A 19,166-nucleotide genomic window follows, 5' to 3' on the forward strand; every position below is an offset into this window, starting at 1 on the left:
TTGCACCACCACGACTGAAAGGATTGGGGAGGGAGGGGGTTCGTTCTGCGTTCGGCTCTACTCGTCTTTTTCCGATCTTTACCGGTAACCGCGACTCTTCCAGGCTGGTTAATGGCAGGTGCAGGAGATTGTGTATGTAGCTGTGAAGACAGAACCCCAGACCCCCAGGGGCCCCAAAAGCCCCACATTCACATTTGTGTCAGTTGCTTTTTTGGTTATTTGATTACTTGCAAATTTGTACAACTTAAGTACAATATGATCTGGGTCCTTAAATATATTAATAATATAATATAATATATATATATATATATATATATATATATATATATATATATATATATATATATATATATATATATATCTATCTTGTGGCCCTGTGTCCAAATCTATAGTTCTACATTTTTGCCCCGGGGCCCACAAACAAATGAATGCATTAATGTTTATAATAAAACTAACTGTCACTTTTTCAGTTTTGTCCCAAGTTGGTTATCTTTTCAGATATTCATTGCTGATTAGTCAAAGTGTTACTGTCCTATATTAGAGCAGCTCACCAATGAGGTTGTAGTGAAAACAGTGCCTTGCTCACAGGCAGAGTGACATTTGCTGGCACTGGAGATCCTCTGGTTGAAGGGTAGTTTAATCATTACTCCATAAAATCCTTCTTTCGTTAGCTGCAGAATTTTAGTGGAAAATATATATTTCTTCTCCATTATCCCCATACTTTTTTATCTGAATGAGGCCATAGTCCATTATTTAACTATGCTCTGATGTGGTTGATAATATGCCTTCATTGCAATCACAGCTGTAGAAATAAAGTGTATTTCTATGTACTCACAAATGTGACTGTGAGATGCTGACAGCTGGCAGAGACATTTTCAAGTTACTTAGCAACAGCCTTGGACTGACGAAGATAATATGGCTGCCATTGGAAGTGGTGATGTATGAACTCTGTCAATCAGGAGGTCTGCAGAGACTAGCTACAATACCAAATATTCGCCATTCGCACAATGCAAGGATGTTATGTAGAAAATAAAAAAAATAAAAATCAGGAAATGAAGGGGTATGAGAGGCTTGTTAGTAATGACTGGGAGAGCATCCAACTGGCAGGATTTCCCCATGAAACAAGGGGAAAATCACATCCCTGATGATGGAAGGAGTGTACATAGGGGTACATACACTGTTACAGGAGACAAACACCTTGTGTTTAAAAAAAAAAGTGTGTAGCCTAGTAACTGTACCAGAGGGAATCACCGGGCCTTTTTTTTTTGCAACTTATCAATCAGTATACACTCAAACCAATCCAAGAGACTTGGCAGAATATGTCCTCTTTTTCTGTTTCAGCGTATTGGAGCATGTCCAATTTGACAGTGGAACACAGGAGAGCGGATGACACCCGCACTCTGTATTTAGTGATAAGTGCTTTGTGAAAAATGTGAAATTAGAATGTTCACAAAACGATAGGCTATACCATATGAACTCAATGACTCTATTTTTTTTTTATTTATTTTTTTTTACAGATTTTACAGGAGCTGTTTAGGTAAAAGTCTAGTTTGTTGCTGAGAAAAACGTGCTAAAGTGTCGCCATCTGCAGGATGCCTGAATATATTACAGAGTATCTATCTAAATAAAACACAAAGTATATCCCTCAGCCTACAATTTCCTGCTGTGTGTCCCATAAATATTTGTGTGAAAATTCATTTTTTTGCCTGCCACATTTTTGCAGAAGAAATGACACTCTTGAGTAGGAGATTGAACTGTAGTCTGCTAATTGCAGCTGATTTGGGAGTATTTTTAAGTCTCATTGGATGAACATTAAAAAAAAAAAACACTCAGCCTTTTTATCTCCAGTCTCCTATTTCACAGTGCCAACAGTATCTGGCCAGATTGAGGCTTTAATGACAGTTGTTTCTAATAGGTAGCCAATCATTTTCTCTGTAGAGGCTGGCATCCTATACGCATCACCAGACTGTTAATACATCACCATCAGGCTGTCTCTCCGGCCTTTTCGCATTTCAATTTATCTCGACAAGAGTCTAGAAAAATCGGTGGCACTATGCAGATCTTCATTATTCTTTATTCTCTATTATGTTGTCACATGTATGATTCAAATGCATTGGAGCACCCAGCTGTTACCAGTGATTCCACTTTCAGTAAACCAGTTATTGAACAAAGTTGGGGAGAAATTAAAGCAATTCTTAAAGAATTATACACAATTTCTTTTCTGATTTAAAAAAAAAAAAAATAATGTGTGGCGACATATATTCTAATAATGAAGGCATATTAGAGGTTCACTCCTCGATGCAGCGGCCGCATGTTCATCTCCGACCTGCGGCTCCTTTGCTGCATGTCATTCAGCTGTCAGCTGTCCTATAAAAATAAATGGCCTAAAATTCCCAAAAAATAATCTTATAAAAAAAAAAAGAGAATTACTTTCTGGGGAGTCCACATAGAGCTAGATGCTTGAAATTAACTTACAACTGAATTGTGATCATGGCAGTTCATTCATATTTGGAGTTGAACCTACTGTAATTGCATGTATTTGTAGACGTACATTAGTGGTGGGTAATATGGAGAAGAAAAAATCCTCTATCACGGTATATGTCCTTTTGTATCAAACTAACACATTACATCATGTTATATACATAAGACATTTTCTGGATAATCAATTGAAAGCTGTGTCAATGTCATCACATTGAGGCAAAAATCATCGAAAGGCTCAACACACAATGATTCAGTCTAATAAAACTTCTGCTCGGGCTGAAGGTGGGTGGAGCTGTGTGCGATATGTTACATCATGTCACTAAACCTGATGAACCAATAAGAATGATGGTGTAACCTCTCTCACCCTAACAGGTGCAACACAACTACTCAGAGGGTCAGACAGGTCTTATCAGATAAATCAAGTGAAAACGCCTCATATTTAGCCACGATCATTGATTTGCAACAATTGTTTCTCCGAACAATCTTCAGTGAGTAATAGGTTTATTGTCACAATAACCAATGAACTGTCAGCTACAACAGGCTGACTGTACAGGACTCCCATCACCCGGAGTCAGCTTTAACACCTGAACGCCACTTGCTGCTGTTGGCGAGTTAAAAGTTAGCAGAGAAGTCAAAATAGAGATGGAAAATGATAACACATAGTTAAAATGTCTACCTTCTGTAACAGTACAAGTACCAAACAAGACACCAAGCCTGAACATCAACCATTCAAGGATCAATATGTCTGATATGAAGATAATATGCTATATTACGGTGGCCGACAGGGGCAAACGCCCTGAAATTTAAGAAAACACATGCAAATAGACAAAACACAAGCAAATTAAGAAAACAACTTCATGAATTTGACAACACATGCGCAGCATTCAGCAAACGCGCTGCAAATACACACAACACAACCAAATACATAAACACGCTGCAAATATGAAACGATGCAAAAAGAAAAGCACGCAAACCCAGAAAACAAATGCAACAAAAAAAACGCAGCATCAAGATTACACAACGGAAGTTCTCCAGACCTCTAGAGGGGGCAGCTAAGTGGAACAGCTGGATTTTCGACCCCACGGGGGGGGGGGAGGGGACAGAGAGAGAGAGAGAGAGAGAGAGAGAGAGAGAGAGACTGTAAATATGTCTCTCAGGTCACAGGTGATACTCAATCAGCAGAGACGTCTGCAAACTCCGAAAGGCGCATTACTGAAGTATAGGCCTCCTCAAGTGTAGGCTAATATTGTGATTATACAACAACGGTTACCAACAAAATAAGTGTTCAATCTGTATTCATATTGTGGAGCAATTCGCTCTTGAAATACAAAAAACAGACAGGATTTCTAGTCCTTCCCTGTTTAGTAAACCAGCCAATTTACCGTGGGATTTATCAATCTGAATAAATCCCGCTCGCACATATAAACACAAAACTGCTTTGCTAACTCCATCGTGTTGTAACTAAGACATCTGCTGAACAAGTTATTGTATTCATTAGCATGATTGCCGTACAGTTTAGTTAAAAAACATCCAAAACACCAAAGTACAAACACATAGCGGACCAGACGCGAGCTTTTATTTTGAAAAACCGAAGTTCGGGGACGGCAGCAGCCGGGATGGCATGAGACGGGAGCATAGACTTTATATTATTAATATATTATGTTATTAATAATAATATGAATTTAATATACAGTCTATGGAGTTCTCCAGGCTGCAGCCATACCCGACTCTAATAAAAAGGCAGAGCGCTCTCTCTCCCCGTGGGGTCGAAAATCCAGCTGTTCCACTTAGCTGCCCCCTCTAGAGGTCTGGAGAACTTCCGTTGTGTAATCTGGATGCTGCGTTTTTTTGTTGCATTTGTTTTCTGGGTTTGCGTGCTTTTCTTTTTGCATCGTTTCATATTTGCAGCGTGTTTATGTATTTGGTTGTGTTGTGTGTATTTGCAGCGCGTTTGCTGAATGCTGCGCATGTGTTGTCAAATTAATGAAGTTGTTTTCTTAATTTGCTAATATAAATAATCCTCTGACAGGGCTGTAGGGTTAAGTCAGACAAAATGGGTGGGAACCATAGACTGCATAATATTAATGGACAAAGCATCCGGTTCGACGAAGTGCTGCAAATGCGGAAGTGCCTTAAACCTGCATTCTATCTGAAATCCAGCAGGGGGCGACACGTGCGGTTGCAAAAGGAGTTCGGTTTCTGTAGAAATCTATGAGAAACTGACCCACTTCTCACTTGATTTACTACCTCAGTAAACATTTTCATAATGAGTTTATGGTCTCAATCTCTAGTTTTAAGTCTTTTGCAATACAGAATGGTGTTAATTGTTTTAATTATGGTGTCGTTGATTTTAAAATTGACGATAAAGCAGGGGGTGTTTTAGGGCGTGGCTATGATGTGATTGCCAGTGAAAGTGTGTAACGTAACGCAGAGTGTAAGGGCTCCTCCCTCACTCCTCCCTCTCGTCTAAAATCGTCACATCAGCAACCAGGATGGCTGCGCTCGTAACGGCAAACTCAACGACGGATAGCAGATCTCCACAAACCAATGGGTGACGTCACACATGCGCTGTGCTCTGCTTTAGGCCAACATTGCATAATATTGCTGACACCATCAATAAGGAGCACGTTGCCCTGATATAGCTGGTCTAGATCATTCAGTGCTCATGTAAAATTGCACCGTAACCTATTGAGACAAAATGTACAGCCATCGGCCATTATTTTAGAAGAGGACACAAACAAAAATACTTTGTACACTCACAGAAATGAGTGAGAATGTCTGTACTTAACCTGACAATTTAGTAGGTGCTGACTCCCAGCGTGGGCGAAATTAGTGAAGTTGTAAGAAGCAAGGCCAAAAATAGGCTGAATCTGTAAAGACTGTGCTACAATCACAATTAGTGATAACATGATGTACTTAAGATAACTGAAATCTCAAAAAAAAAGAAATATATATATATATATATATATATATATATATATCTTTAACTACAGCCAAAGTAATGAAGACTTGTTTTGTTGCCCATTAAGAGCATTACATATTTTATCATTCGCAGTGAAAGAATCAAGTAGAAAATTATCTTTGAAGGGAAATGTGGAAACTGATTTGTTTTCGATGGAACTTTTTAGGAAGCCAGGCTTTCCTTCGTATCACCAGAGGAAATGCCACAGAGTGGGTGAAACCAGCTTCATGGCCTCCAACAGATTTGTTAGTCTGTTTTTAGTAAGATACCAACGTTGTTGAATCTCTTGTGAGGTTTTAATGTCAAGTTTTTATGCCATTTTTATTTGGGGTCCCCTGCGTCTGCTCTGAGGACTCCCTCTGCATGACAACGATCAGGATGATTGACATCTTTATCGTCACCCAACACTGCAGTGAAGCGCGTACCATTCATGGAGTGATGACTTCCTCTGTAAATCAACAGATGCTTATAAAAAAAACTGAACATCTACCTATAATCTGTCTCAGAGCGTGGTCTATTTTCACTAGGATCAGAACCAGATTGCATACTTCTTTCCAGGAAACCTTTGGAGGAAATCACAAACCTGTAGGAGTCAAATTCATATTTATGGAGTTTATTTGAGTGGTCAAATTTAACCATATCGAGTCCCCCACAGTGCAATTTTTGTACTATTCTTTTTTTATTATAAATTGTGCAGCTTCTTAACCCCCTCACTTTATTTGTTATTATTGTCTCAATAATAGCTTATATTTTGTTTTTTCATGCTACATTTTGTGTATAGCAGACATTATTTATGTATTCTACTAGTTTAAGGTTACTTATATAATAGATGTATCGGTTCTTGTGCTTTTGCTGCTGTGGCACTTCAAGTGGGATCAATAAAGTTGATCTGATGTTATGTTTTTTTTTTGTTTTTTTTAGGATGTAATTGCCCACTCAGTTTATATAAGGATTTCTGCTCTGGGGGATGAACATAGAAACATTTACGTGTGAACCTCCCGTCACCAAAACTGGCTGTATAATCCAAGATCCAGATCAGCAAAAAACAGCCACATTCATGACATCATTATCAGCTGTTCAGCAGAAAGGAAGATAATCCCTCTCGGGCTCCACTACTATTTTATTAAAATGTCTCCATTTGGCTCTGGCTCTTTGAAGATAGCATCAGTGTGACTCTAGTCTGACATTAGCTCATGTTAGTGTTGAGTTGCCGGGCTAACAGGAACGTTATTAATGGACCTTTTTTTGTTTAAGGTGTCAAACCTCATTTAAATGACATCATTTGGACACTACTTGGTATAAAGTCTTATGTCAGACTAAAACGGTGGGTTCACTATTCTGCAAATGGAAAAGCTTGTTGAAGTTGGGTTTAACTGTCTACATCTCTGCACATGTCAACTTAAAAAGGAAGAGTATGCTTAAAATACAGTGTAAAATCAAATGTTTATTATTAGGTAAAGAAAGAAGCCAAGTGCAAATGCACAGGAACATGAAGTGAGATTTTGGAAATGATATGTTTTTGAGCCTGACAGAGTTAATGCACGTGCAGCTATCCAGAGGAAACATATTCCACATATCAAGGCTTCTAAAAGCCCCAATTATTCATTAGTAAAAAAAAAAAAAAAAAATGACACCGTTAAATGTATCAGAAACAAAAATATACATTTGACCTGAGGAACAAGTTGAAAAGCTTTAAACTATGTACATAAAACATTTGATTCATGTCCATATTATTTTTTAAATGTTTGTTTAAACCAACATCATTGCTCCGCCTGGCTTACCGGCTGTACAGTTTCAGGTCTAACCATCCAGGCATGTCAGGCATTCTCCTCCCCTTCCGCTATCTATTTTGCAAGGGCACTGTCGCTGTATCTGGTGATTAGCACTGCCTAAGGCGATTGGTTTAAACAAATAAACAGGTCAAGAGTGTTTTTCCCCCATTTATAGAATGTTAACTCGTGCAGCCGGACCATACTCAAGCACTGACACAGTGCTATGGAGATAGATCTGGTAATGCAAGACTAATTCATTCGTTAAAAAAGTAGCTCTCATATTCCTGTTGTGCACTACATGGGAACAAAGCTTAACTTTTCAGATCTGTGTTCAAGAAATGCCTAAACTGTACACTTTCCAATTCCAACATCTTTAAAACCTTTTAAAAAAAACATAAAAGAAAGAGAGGGCTCACACAACAAAAAGGAAACAAAGACAAACTGTAGGAATATAAATAATAAAGGATCTGTGGGGGTGTTAAAATGGCTTCACAAGCAGTCAGGGAGTGAGGCTTCACCTCTGACTCGCTCTCTTTAAATAGCAGCGAGCAGATCCTCCACGGCGACAGTCGTCAGGTCGGAGTAGAAGTTGCCCTCGTTGTCTCCACCTCCGAACACCAGCAGGCGTCTGCTGACGGAGCCTGCGTCCATATCCACGTCTTCATCCTCCGCTGAGAAACGGCGGTGGCCGTCTGTCTCCATGGTGATGATGGAGTGCCCCGCCCTGGGGACGGAGAGCTGAGGGAGCGTCACCTCCGTCCAGCTGTTGGTGTCTGAGCCAATGAAACAAAGACAAAAGGGATGAGTTTAATACTGTAAAAGGTATAATAATGTCATACTTTGTTGTAATTAGAGCTGCAATGGCTGATTAATTGATAAGACAATCGGCAGAAAATGAGACATTCTGGACTGTCTTTTGCTTAAAACAAGAGACAACTCTTGGATGTACTTAATATATTTATGTTAACCAATGCTTCTAAGGGTCAACAAGGCTCCCCCCCGAGTTGTACGTTGTATGTAAGTGTGTGTGTGTAATGGTGAGCTGCCTCTAACCTATATCAAAGATGAAGGTGTCACTGAGAGCGTTGTTTCCGTTGTAACCTCCGTGGATCAAGAACTTTGTATCTGAGAGCACAGCACTGCCATGCCAGCTGTAACACACACACACACACACACACACACACACACACACACACACACACACACACTAAATAACACAGAAAAGCGCTGCAAAGTACTGAGGTACAATATCCAGACCAGTTTAAGCTGGGTGTGTTTGGGTGTTTAGTTGTGTACCTTCGTGGAGAGGGGGCTTTCCCAGTTGTTTTCACAGCAGAAAACTCCATCAGACCTAAGAAACACATTATTTTATTTTAATAATGCATGCAGTGTATTTTACACCTCTATCCAGATATATGTGCCTTGTGTGGGTGTGTGTGTGTGTGTGTACAGTTGGTGTGTGGCTTACCGAGGTCCAACATGTACATGTCATTGTAGCAGACAGGAGTGTCCCATCCACCAAATACATAGATCTTCCTCTCCTGCATCACACACGCAGAGTGGCTGGAAGTGAAACAAAGAGGGAGGATAAGACAGGGAGAAAATGAAGTGATTCAATGTGTGTGAGAAAAGGACTGCCAGCCAGACGTGCTGAGATGACATTTGGATCAAACCATCTTACCCTGAGCGGGGGGATGGCTTGTCGCCAGTTACAATAGGCTGGTACCAGATGGAGAGGTGGGGATCGAAGATATACAGCGAGTCACTGCAGCCGTCTGGCTCTGGGTTTGGACACGGAAACACTCCTCCGAGCACAAACAGCTCGCCCCGAAACATACTGCAGCTGTGGTAGGCCAGAGGGGGGACCTTGCCTTGAGCCTGGAGGAGACGAGAGAAGGGGGGACATGAAGAAAGAGCACAAGCAGCAAAAATGGTATTGGGGGGGAAGAGAACACACACCTCCACCATGGTCCACTTCCAGCTCTGTGTGTCCAGGATGTGAACGTCGTTGAACCACTTCTTGTTCTTAGAGCCTCCAAACACAAAGATCCGCTGTGAGTCCGGGTCGTAGACAGCTGTGTGGCCGATCCTGGCCTCGGGTGTTGGACCCTCTGCCAGAGTCTCCGCTGCAACCCAGGACATGTCCTCTGTTGGACACAGATGAGAACACTCTGAAGTGGATCCACCAATATTAAAAGCCCCTTTAACACATTTCTCACTGGTGCCTTATATGAAACAGAGAAAATGTTTCTTGTTTATGACTGACAGACCTGTGCAGAGCTTCCACATGGGATCTTTGCAGAACTGCATCCTGGATCCCTGGCCTCCAATCAGAATAGCTGTCAGAGCATCGATGGGACACAGAGTCTGACCCCAGCGACCTGACGGGCTGACCAATGGGGCTGCAGGACAACCAGAGATTTGTTATTACACGAGTTGAAGTCTCACTAACATCTCACACGCACAACCTCAGGATAGACGTCGAAATGTCAACACAGGCCAACATCAAATAAAGTTTAAATGTTTCAGAGACCTCTAACCACAAGTTCACACCAGATCCAAGTCAAGGTGTTGACTTTATCCACTGATTCTGCCCAACAAGGCTTTATATGCCCATAGTGAAGACTGAAGGCCTCAATTAAGCATTATAGATATTAAGAGGTGCTGAGAGGGCACAGCCATGCTAACTGTATCCCCCTGTTCCGGGTCTTTATGTTAAGCTTAGTGTCACCTAGTTCCAGTTTCATATATGAAAGACAAATATGAGAGTGAAATTGAGCTTTGTGTCCAACTGTTGCCAAATAGGGGAATAAGGGTATTTTCCGACAGTGCCCAGGTTGTTGTAACATACAAATACCTGGGTGCACCATGGCCTGTCCAAGTTTCTGTATACAGAAAACATATTCCTGTGACCTCAGGTGGACAATGTGCATCAATGTACTAAAAAGGTGAATAGATACTACAAGAAGCAAAGATAGAAATAAAACTAAAAATGGATTGTATGCACAAACTCACCGGTCTGTGTGGGAGTCTTGGCCTGCTTACTCTTTGTCCTGGCTGCACTCTGAGGAGTCGTTCTTCCCACAATCCCCTGCACCTGTCCTGCTCCATTGACTGCGGAACGTAGATGAAGTGAAGGAGATGTGATAGAAGAAAGAGCACACAAGGAAATGCTTTACTCCTCCACACCATGTACAGTATAAAGAGGATTTTTTTTACTGAATTGGTACACAGTTATGGGAAGTCATGGATTTGACATCAGGACAATTATCAACAACAATATCAACTTCTCCTTCCACAGTATGCTATCTATCTCACCTGTTCCCTTCACCTTTGCTGCATCTGCTCCACTACTGAACAGCTTCTGGCCCCCCTTGGTTTGACCTGTGGCCTTTCGCACAGGTGTGGTCTTCTCCACAGTGCCATTTGGACACACATTCTCCTGTTCCCCACTCGTCGTCATCTTATTCTCGTCCCCGTCTTCCTCCGACACTCGCTCTCTCTTCCTCTTGCCGTTGTGCTCCCGGGCTGCGAGGGGAGCCACAGTGTCCTGGGACGGTCAACAATCGGGTGTCATTTATTATTTAGCAAAACGTTATTGTTTAAAATATGATTCCAAGAGTAAACTGGAAAAGAGAGGCAAGCTGTAAGAGGCATTGTGCCAAATGTAGGAAAAAAAATACAAAAGTAAACATTTACAAAAGTTGTATTGACAAGTGTTAAGTATAATAATTAGATCTTTAAAATACGACTGTCTGATTTGGTACAACTATCTATAGAAAATGCACACACAGGCATTAAGACAACTTTTTGTTTGCATTCCATCCGTAAAACTCTTTTATCTCATGTAGCATTAAAGATGATTTTTTTTTACTGAATTTGGTACACAGTTATGGGGAAGTCATGGATTTGACATCAGGACAATTATCAACAACAATATCAAGTTCTCCTTCCACAGTATGCTATCTATCTCACCTGTTCCCTTCACCTTTGCTGCATCTGCTCCACTACTGAACAGCTTCTGGCCCCCCTTGGTTTGACCTGTGGCCTTTCGCACAGGTGTGGTCTTCTCCACAGTGCCATTTGGACACACATTCTCCTGTTCCCCACTCGTCGTCATCTTATTCTCGTCCCCGTCTTCCTCCGACACTCGCTCTCTCTTCCTCTTGCCGTTGTGCTCCCGGGCTGCGAGGGGAGCCACAGTGTCCTGGGACGGTCAACAATCGGGTGTCATTTATTATTTAGCAAAACGTTATTGTTTAAAATATGATTCCAAGAGTAAACTGGAAAAGAGAGGCAAGCTGTAAGAGGCATTGTGCCAAATGTAGGAAAAAAATACAAAAGTAAACATTTACAAAAGTTGTATTGACAAGTGTTAAGTATAATAATTAGATCTTTAAAATACGACTGTCTGATTTGGTACAACTATCTATAGAAAATGCACACACAGGCATTAAGACAACTTTTTGTTTGCATTCCATCCGTAAAACTCTTTTATCTCATGTAGCATTAAAGATGATTTTTTTTTACTGAATTTGGTACACAGTTAGGGGAAGTCATGGATTTGACATCAGGACAATTATCAGCTCTTGATATGGGATTTTTGCTGTCTAAATGGCAGATTTCTGATACTAGTATTATAAAGTATATAATTCACACAGATTACCTTTGGTGTGTATTCCTTTACAGACAGGAGTGTCTCTGACCAATCTGCTTTTACCTGACGGAAAAAAACACAATTATCCATAACTGAATCCTTGTGTAGGAACACACTTACAGATTTGATTTTATTTATAGTCAAGACACAAATTTGTCTACCATGATACATAAATAATGTCATTTTACCCCCAAACCGCTTTGATTAGACACTATAAAGGATATATTGCCTGATTGCCAAAGGAATACTATGTTATATTTCCATACTTATACTCATGTGGCTTGGGTATTAGCATGAAACTAAATAACCACTTCTTATAGCTGTTTGTTTGGCGACTCCCAGTACGCCATTTAGTCCCGAATCTTATAGTTTACTCAATATTTACCAGGTTTCCTCCTTCCAGAGTGACATTCAGTGTGACGCTGTCCGTCCAGGTCTCCTCTTCCCACTGCTCCCATGACAGGCACCTGCAGGACACAAGATGTCCGGGTTGGTTACTCGATAAATCATTTAGATTCAGATTTGGTGACAGTGGGAGACGGTATTTGCTTTTACTATACTTGTTATATGGAGTCAGTTTTCCAATAGTGATGGGGAACCGGTCAGCATCGTTGAGCTCAGCGTTGACGCAGATCCGCTCCCCCCACGGCCCGCTGCTGAACAGCACCACCTGGCGGACACTCGGGGGAACTGCAACAGACACCCTACACGAACCTTCAGCACTGACATGGAGAAAAAAAACAAAGAAATAAGGGAATATTGGTCTCTCTTGCTATCCAGAATTACTAGGCTAGAGCAGGAAAAGTAGGTAAGAACGTTATCCTTCTCTTAACATTGCTGATTTGAAGAGGCGCCAATGGGAGCAACAGATAGCTAGCTAAAGGTTTACAACACGGGCTGGTGACAACTGCCTACAAAACCCGTAACGTTATTTAACAGCACTCGAGCTGCGGTTCAGATACATTAACGTTAAAGCTCACAGAAATAATGTGCCATGGTAATAAACTTATTAACGTTAACGCTACTGTTTAAAGTAATCGTTAATCGTAACGTTAACGTTACCTCAGCAGCCTTTGAGGCGGACAGTTTACTCCGAAAACCGCATATATTCCGAAATCTTCCATCTTTGTGTTGTCTTCCAGCAAAGCCGTTTATTGTCACAACTCTTTCTGCTATCGTATTTTATTTTGACATTATTTTAAATATCAAAACAACGATATCTTGTCTATCTCCCTCTGTACGACATCTCCCGCCACAGATATGTGTACAATATCTAAACTCCGCGCGAGTTCTTGGTAAGAGTATGAGCGCGTGTTTTGTTGTTGAGAATATCTGTACGGGTGGAGTCTGCGCTATATAATATAGAAGAGAACCAGAGCTCCGCCCATGCAGTACAAGCTGATACGATATCGAACACACTTCAGGCTGCAACAAACTGCAACTCACAAGCCTTAAGCCAATCAAAGACCTGCATTCAGCACCGCTGCCAGACGTAACAAAAGCTGCATTCAAGAGCATGTCACCACTTTTTAAACCCTATGTATTCATACTAACTGCACTGCTTTATTATTCTTTTATTATGTTTATTAATGTTTATTTTATGTTTAATCTATTCTTTTTTTTTTAATTATATATCTGTGTATTTCCTTGTTTCGTCTTAATATTTATATTATTTATATTATCTGTTATATTTATTTTACGTAGCTGTTGGCACTGGAAAAGGAGTTGCTTTTAATCTCATTGTACATGTGTAGCCTCAGATTATTTACTTAGGCCTAAGTAAAAATACAAATATCCCAATGTAAAGATACTTTGTTACAATTTAAAGTTCTGTATTCAAAAATGAATCAGCCAAGTATTATCAGCCAAATGTACGTAAAGCATTATGCAGAATGCTCCCTTTCAAAATATTATACTATTATCCAGTATACGAAAATAAATTATTAGATTAGTATTCATGTATTAATGTATAAGTATTTCAGTATTGTTGCTAGTTAGGATGTAGTTTATTTGAACTGTAAACTGTGGTCATATAGCTACAGCCAGCTGCCACACCAATCAATACTGCCAGCCACAGCAATAGCATCAACTAAACTAAAGAAATGGCTGTAGCTGCAGCAAAGTACATGCCCACTTGTAGTGTGGCCGTAGCCTGTGGCTGGCTACAGTCAGTGCTCAGCTTTCCACCTTAATTGTAGTCAGATATTTGTCTGGACCTGCAGAATGCAAGGACCAACCCTATAAACTCAAAACTCTTCACAGAGTGAGTGATGAAATTAAACCATTGGTCGGAGTGAGTGTTGGTGTTTCCCCATTGGCTGTTGCCCTTTCAAAATGTATTGGTGTGACACAAGCTTTTACCTCCGCCATTGCCCATCAATCAGCCGATTAACGTCCTAAATAAATGTTTTTTGTGGTTGTTGTTGCTGTACCCGTTTTAACTCTGTGTGTCTGTGTGTGTGTCTGTCTCTGCTCGTCTCTGTCGCTCTCTCTTCAGACAACTAAACGTGTGGAACAAGTAGGTCTATGCAATTTATTAAAAACCAATCACAAACAACTGTGATGTAGGCTATTTCTATACAAATACAATCATCATTCATTCATGTAGCATAGGCGGTTGACCACAGCTCTTCAGAATCATCTGTACCAGACTTTCCTTTCTAGCTAAGACAAGACACCTTGTCAGCCCGCTCTGCTTGATGTCTGTCTCGAGGTCCCTTCGCCAGGTGTTCTTGGGCCGGTTTCTCCATCTTGTGCCTTTGGGGTACTATCTAAGAGCCTGCCTGGTGCTTCTATTTGGTATTCCGGAGTGTTTGGCCAATTCATCCCAATCTTCTTCTCTGGATCTCTTCTTCCACCGGTTGTTGGCCCATTCTCTGCCAGAGATCATTGTTGCTGATGCTAACTGGCCAGGGGATGCTCAAGATAAGCATCAGGCCGCCGTGGATGAAGGTTTGTACTTTCGTCATGTATGTCACGTTCTTGGTTGTCCTCCACATCTCTGATCCCAAGAGTAGTACAGTATAGGTTTAATGGTAGATCTGTAGAGTCTAAGCTTAGTCCGTTGGCTGATTTCTTTGGAGCTCCAAATGTTCTTCAGCTGGATGAATGAAGCCTTTGCCTTGCCAATTCTGGCTCTGAAGCATCAATGACACTGCCTAAGCAAGTGAAGGCTTATACTTCCTCAAGTGCTATTCCCTCCATGGTCACTGGGTCTTTGTGCGTTGTGTTGACCTCGATGTTTCCCTTGTTTTACCTTATTACTCTTGTCTTCTTCTGCATCTGCTGGCCACTGTGTGATAGCATAGCAAGGTCGGTGAAGTCTAGGTCATCTAGCTGTTTTGCGAGTGGCCACTAGACCCCGTTCCCCGTTTCATTTGGAAACTTTAAGTGGGCTGTCCTGCAGGCCATCCCTTCTTAGCAGTTCCTGATCATGTTGACCAAATTGTCTGGGATGGCATATTGTCAGAGCAGTTTGTTTGTCGATAATCTGTCACTAAATCAATATAGTGGATGAGCAGGTTTAGATATTTCATCATGTAAAAGTCTGAGGATTTGAAACTCCAGGAGAACAGGGAGAAGGGCAGGAAAAAAATCACAAGGGTTGGCAAGCAGGGTATGCATATTTTATCACTTCTCATAATCAGCGTCTTCTATATCGAGATCACTCGCAGAAAAAGACTTCAATTCGTCCATGAACAAATGCTGCAGCTCCTCAAGACTAATATGTGAGGCTGTGGTTCACAATTGTCCTGAGGTCAAAACTGAAGTAACATTAATTACACTTTAGATGAGTAATCCAGAACACCAAGTTGTTGAAAATAACATGATTACATTGTTGAGTTCATTAGATTAAAGCAGTCCTCAATTATTTGTCATAAACGTATCTTAACCATGTCACGTGATGCTACTTCAGACACACGATCGCTGGTTGTAAATACCAGCCGACTCCACACTGAGCTAACGAGAGCCTGGCAAACAACTCCCTCTCGTTACGTCAAATGACGCGACGTAGAAAAGAAGAAAAAAAAAAACGCGTATTAAACTGTTGAAAATCTGTCACTTTTTTCTAGTAAATTTGTGCCATTGTGTCTTGTAAAACTTCAAATCCTGCATGAACTATTTATATGGTATTTTCATACATGGTTATATATTCATTTTCATTTACAAAATGTAACCTGCAATATGCCCTTTAAGTTGCTGTCTAAATGTATGTTAACACACTAAACTGGGTGCTGCCATGGTGAAAATATGAAGAAAATAAAACCTCTCAGGTTTCAGTTTTAATTATTTATTATATTATTACTATTTCTCTGGTTGTACGAAATCAATCACGTTCTTATTTTAGGAGCAGAGATAATCTGGTATGATACCAGATCGATGATGTTCTGCTCGCCTTATCAGATTGTGACCTTCTGTGCACACTGTGGTTTGCTGCCGAACTGACGCCACCAGGATGAAGATCTCTGCATTTCTTGATGCTACTCATTAAGGCACTTGAGGTGGTTTGGAGTAGGAGGATGCCTCCTGGATGTGGTCTTTTAATCACTAACATAGTTTTTACAGTCTGGGGCGTCTTCGTTTGGAGAGGTCAGTGCTGCTCTCATCTGTGGAGGTTTCCTTCCTCTTCTTCTGAGGCTCCTCCTGTTCCACAATGGGGAAGTAGCACAGCAGTGACAGTATCACTTGGCCCTCGTCCGTGTAGTCAGACTCGCTGAACCAGCCCTTCACCTCCTCCTCCTCTGCAGCAATGTAGACCGTGAACACCAGCCTGTTGTACGGCTGACCCTCCCACTCCAAAGGGAGAAAGTCATCCCTCCGGTCTGCTTTCAGAACCGCTGAGGAACTTTGTTTGGGTGGACTGGAGACTGCAGTCTGCCAGCAGGAGGCCTAGTGGGGGGAGGGAGCAGAATTAGATATATAGGCCTACACATATACATGTTACACACATACACATTTTTTTTTATCTTGTTGTGGAAGGTCAATTGATCGTCTATCAAAAACTGGATCACAATATCTCAATATGATTAGACTGTAATATTAAATAATCTTGCATTCCTACCTAAAGCCTGCAGTGGCCGTGATGACCTCTGCTGGCTTTGCCACTAAACGACAGCATAGATAATACAGACTCGTAAAAAAAAAAAAAAAAAAAATTCTAGACTATTACATTATAACACTTACCAATAAGCTATCCATCTCCAGCAGCACCTTTTAGGCTAGAACTAGTCATATTTAACAAGTGAAAACTCTTTAAGTGAAAAAAAATGTGTAGACCTTTTTTGTGTTGTTGCTTTTTTATCATTTCACAGCACAAAGGCAAGTTGGTTTTTGTGTATATTGGCATTGGTGTGGTCTAGGGCACTCTTGAATTTAGATTTTACTTAAACAAGCAGAAAGTACACAAGTATTGTGGAATGCCACAAAAGTTCTTAAGCACAATTTAAGATCAAATCTGTGTACACACGATTCATGCATGAGACCTATTTTTTCTTTACTACAGTATTTTCCACGTGAGGAAATAGAACTTACTCACTGATCATTTTATGGAGGCTGTATTAAATGACAGAAGAACATGGCGGTGTCTCCTGTCATTAATATTGACCTAACAAACACGACCAAACAGTATGAGCTTATCAGGGTTCTTGTCCAGTGTGTATCAAATGTGACAAAAGACCGACAGAGAGCATTTGTCTTTAACATCTTTATTCTTCTTTTTTCATTATTTTTATTTGTATTGAAATTCATACTCTGTCTTCTGGACCTCTTTTTTTTTCTCCTTTTTTTTTTTTACGGCTTCGGTCATCTAACGCGTCTAAACAAAAATCACCAAAAATGATTTCATGTTGTACAATCCACCTGGCGGACAATCCTATTGGCTTCACCAGGGTGCCATCCGACAGATGTGGTCCGAAACTGTGTGAGGAAGTTCCATTTTAACCAAGGTTTCACGGTCTCCTGCTCGGTTTAAGAACACACTTGAATACTTGTTAGGTTGAAAATTGGAAAAGCTGCACAGATGGAATGAAGTGCCTTCACCTGTCAAATACTTCTTAAGTCAATGAAGTACAAGTGCACAAGTGTCTACTTAACACTAATACAGTAAAATACACGAGACATTATTGTCAATGTTAATACCACAAATGAACAGTGGCATGAGCATTAATGTTCAGATCACAAGATTCTCTTATGACAATACTGCCTCTGCATTTTTTTAAACCAAAATGGCTAAGAACTAGAAAACAACTAATTATAGATTACTGTTGATTACAATTTAGGTTTCCTTAAAAGCATCTTCACATATACAACTTTTTCCTATTGGCTCACAACTTAACAGAGATATACTTGCACTAAGAGGCGATGATTCAGGCAAAGCCAGACCACAAAAAAAAAAAGATTTATGGTGAAAAAGAACTTCCTCAGAAACGTCAACATACAAAGAGTAGAACAGCAAGGAAGTCATACTGTCTGCCATGTGTTCCATACTGCTTTATTCTGATTGGCCATGACAATACTGTTCCCTCAACGTTTCCTCCTGCAAACAGGACTGAATGGACACCACAGGTTACTGTACCCAGTAGAGACACAAAATGACTCATCCTCACAAACATGAAGAGAAAAAGGAGGAGAGGCTATTTGAAAACCTGATTTGGATATGGACACTCGATCTGATGCTGGACAAACTAAGTTGTTCCGGCAGGCAGTGGCTGTGTTCCAGACCAAATACTCCCCTGTAACAAGGTTGTTCACTACACCCCATGAATCTAAAAATTGAACTATAGGATGAAGCCGGGAACAAAAATAAATTTGAGAACTGAGTTGTTTTTTTTTAAGGTTCAAAAATCGGACCTTTTCCTCTATAATACACTCAACTTGATGCATGATTTAGAAACTCACACCTCTGTAATAAACTGGACAAAAGATAAACATGGACTTCCACATAAATTGGGAAAATAATTTTGTATCCATGATTACACCTGTCCTTGTCTGTTGACAACACGTCAAAACAAGCGTGCAGGGAGGGTGGGGCTGTATTTGGTTTGAAACGGAGCCGCCGCGGATACAAATAACCCGCATTTCTAGATGCACAAGAGCTGTGATGTCACAAGTAGCTTATGACATAGGAGCAAACGATAACGGGTATGACTGACCGTGATGACACAACAGAGCAGCGGCAGAAACCCATCAAGTCCCCTGAAATAAGTAAGTCGTTCTCTTACCTCACTGTTACGGAAACCCTTAACCTACTGACAATGCTTTTCAAGTTTTGACAGCACACAAATTAACAAGTATG

General features: G+C 40.6%; 1 protein-coding gene across 1 annotated transcript; it reads right to left on the reverse strand.

The window, feature by feature from the left end:
• Nucleotides 1-6,867: 6,867 nt before the first annotated feature.
• On the reverse strand, nt 6,868-13,170 carry krcp (kelch repeat-containing protein). The gene is made up of 15 exons (XM_078276636.1): nt 12,935-13,170; nt 12,433-12,594; nt 12,258-12,339; nt 11,882-11,935; nt 11,191-11,422; nt 10,965-10,984; nt 10,534-10,765; nt 10,231-10,329; nt 9,486-9,617; nt 9,175-9,362; nt 8,897-9,093; nt 8,684-8,778; nt 8,512-8,566; nt 8,269-8,366; nt 6,868-7,988 (listed from the first exon to the last, which is right to left on the reverse strand). The coding sequence occupies exons 1-15, from the start codon at nt 12,994-12,996 to the stop codon at nt 7,750-7,752; spliced, it is 1,947 nt and encodes a 648-aa protein (XP_078132762.1). The 5' UTR covers nt 12,997-13,170; the 3' UTR covers nt 6,868-7,749.
• Nucleotides 13,171-19,166: the final 5,996 nt, after the last annotated feature.

The sequence above is a fragment of the Sander vitreus genome, chromosome 19 (genome assembly GCF_031162955.1).
Source record: "Sander vitreus isolate 19-12246 chromosome 19, sanVit1, whole genome shotgun sequence".
NCBI lineage: Eukaryota > Metazoa > Chordata > Actinopteri > Perciformes > Percidae > Sander > Sander vitreus.

What these genes read in the sequence shown, in the direction of transcription:
- krcp (XM_078276636.1), bottom strand. Translation starts at nt 12,996, where the DNA reads ATGGAAGATTTCGGAATATATGCGGTTTTCGGAGTAAACTGTCCGCCT. An exon ending in CAAGACTCCCACACAGACCG is followed by an intron (nt 9,618 to 10,230) that starts GTGAGTTTGTGC and finishes GTTGTCCTGCAG; the next exon opens with CCCCATTGGTCAGCCCGTCA. An exon ending in GGAAGTGGACCATGGTGGAG is followed by an intron (nt 9,094 to 9,174) that starts GTGTGTGTTCTC and finishes CGTCTCCTCCAG; the next exon opens with GCTCAAGGCAAGGTCCCCCC.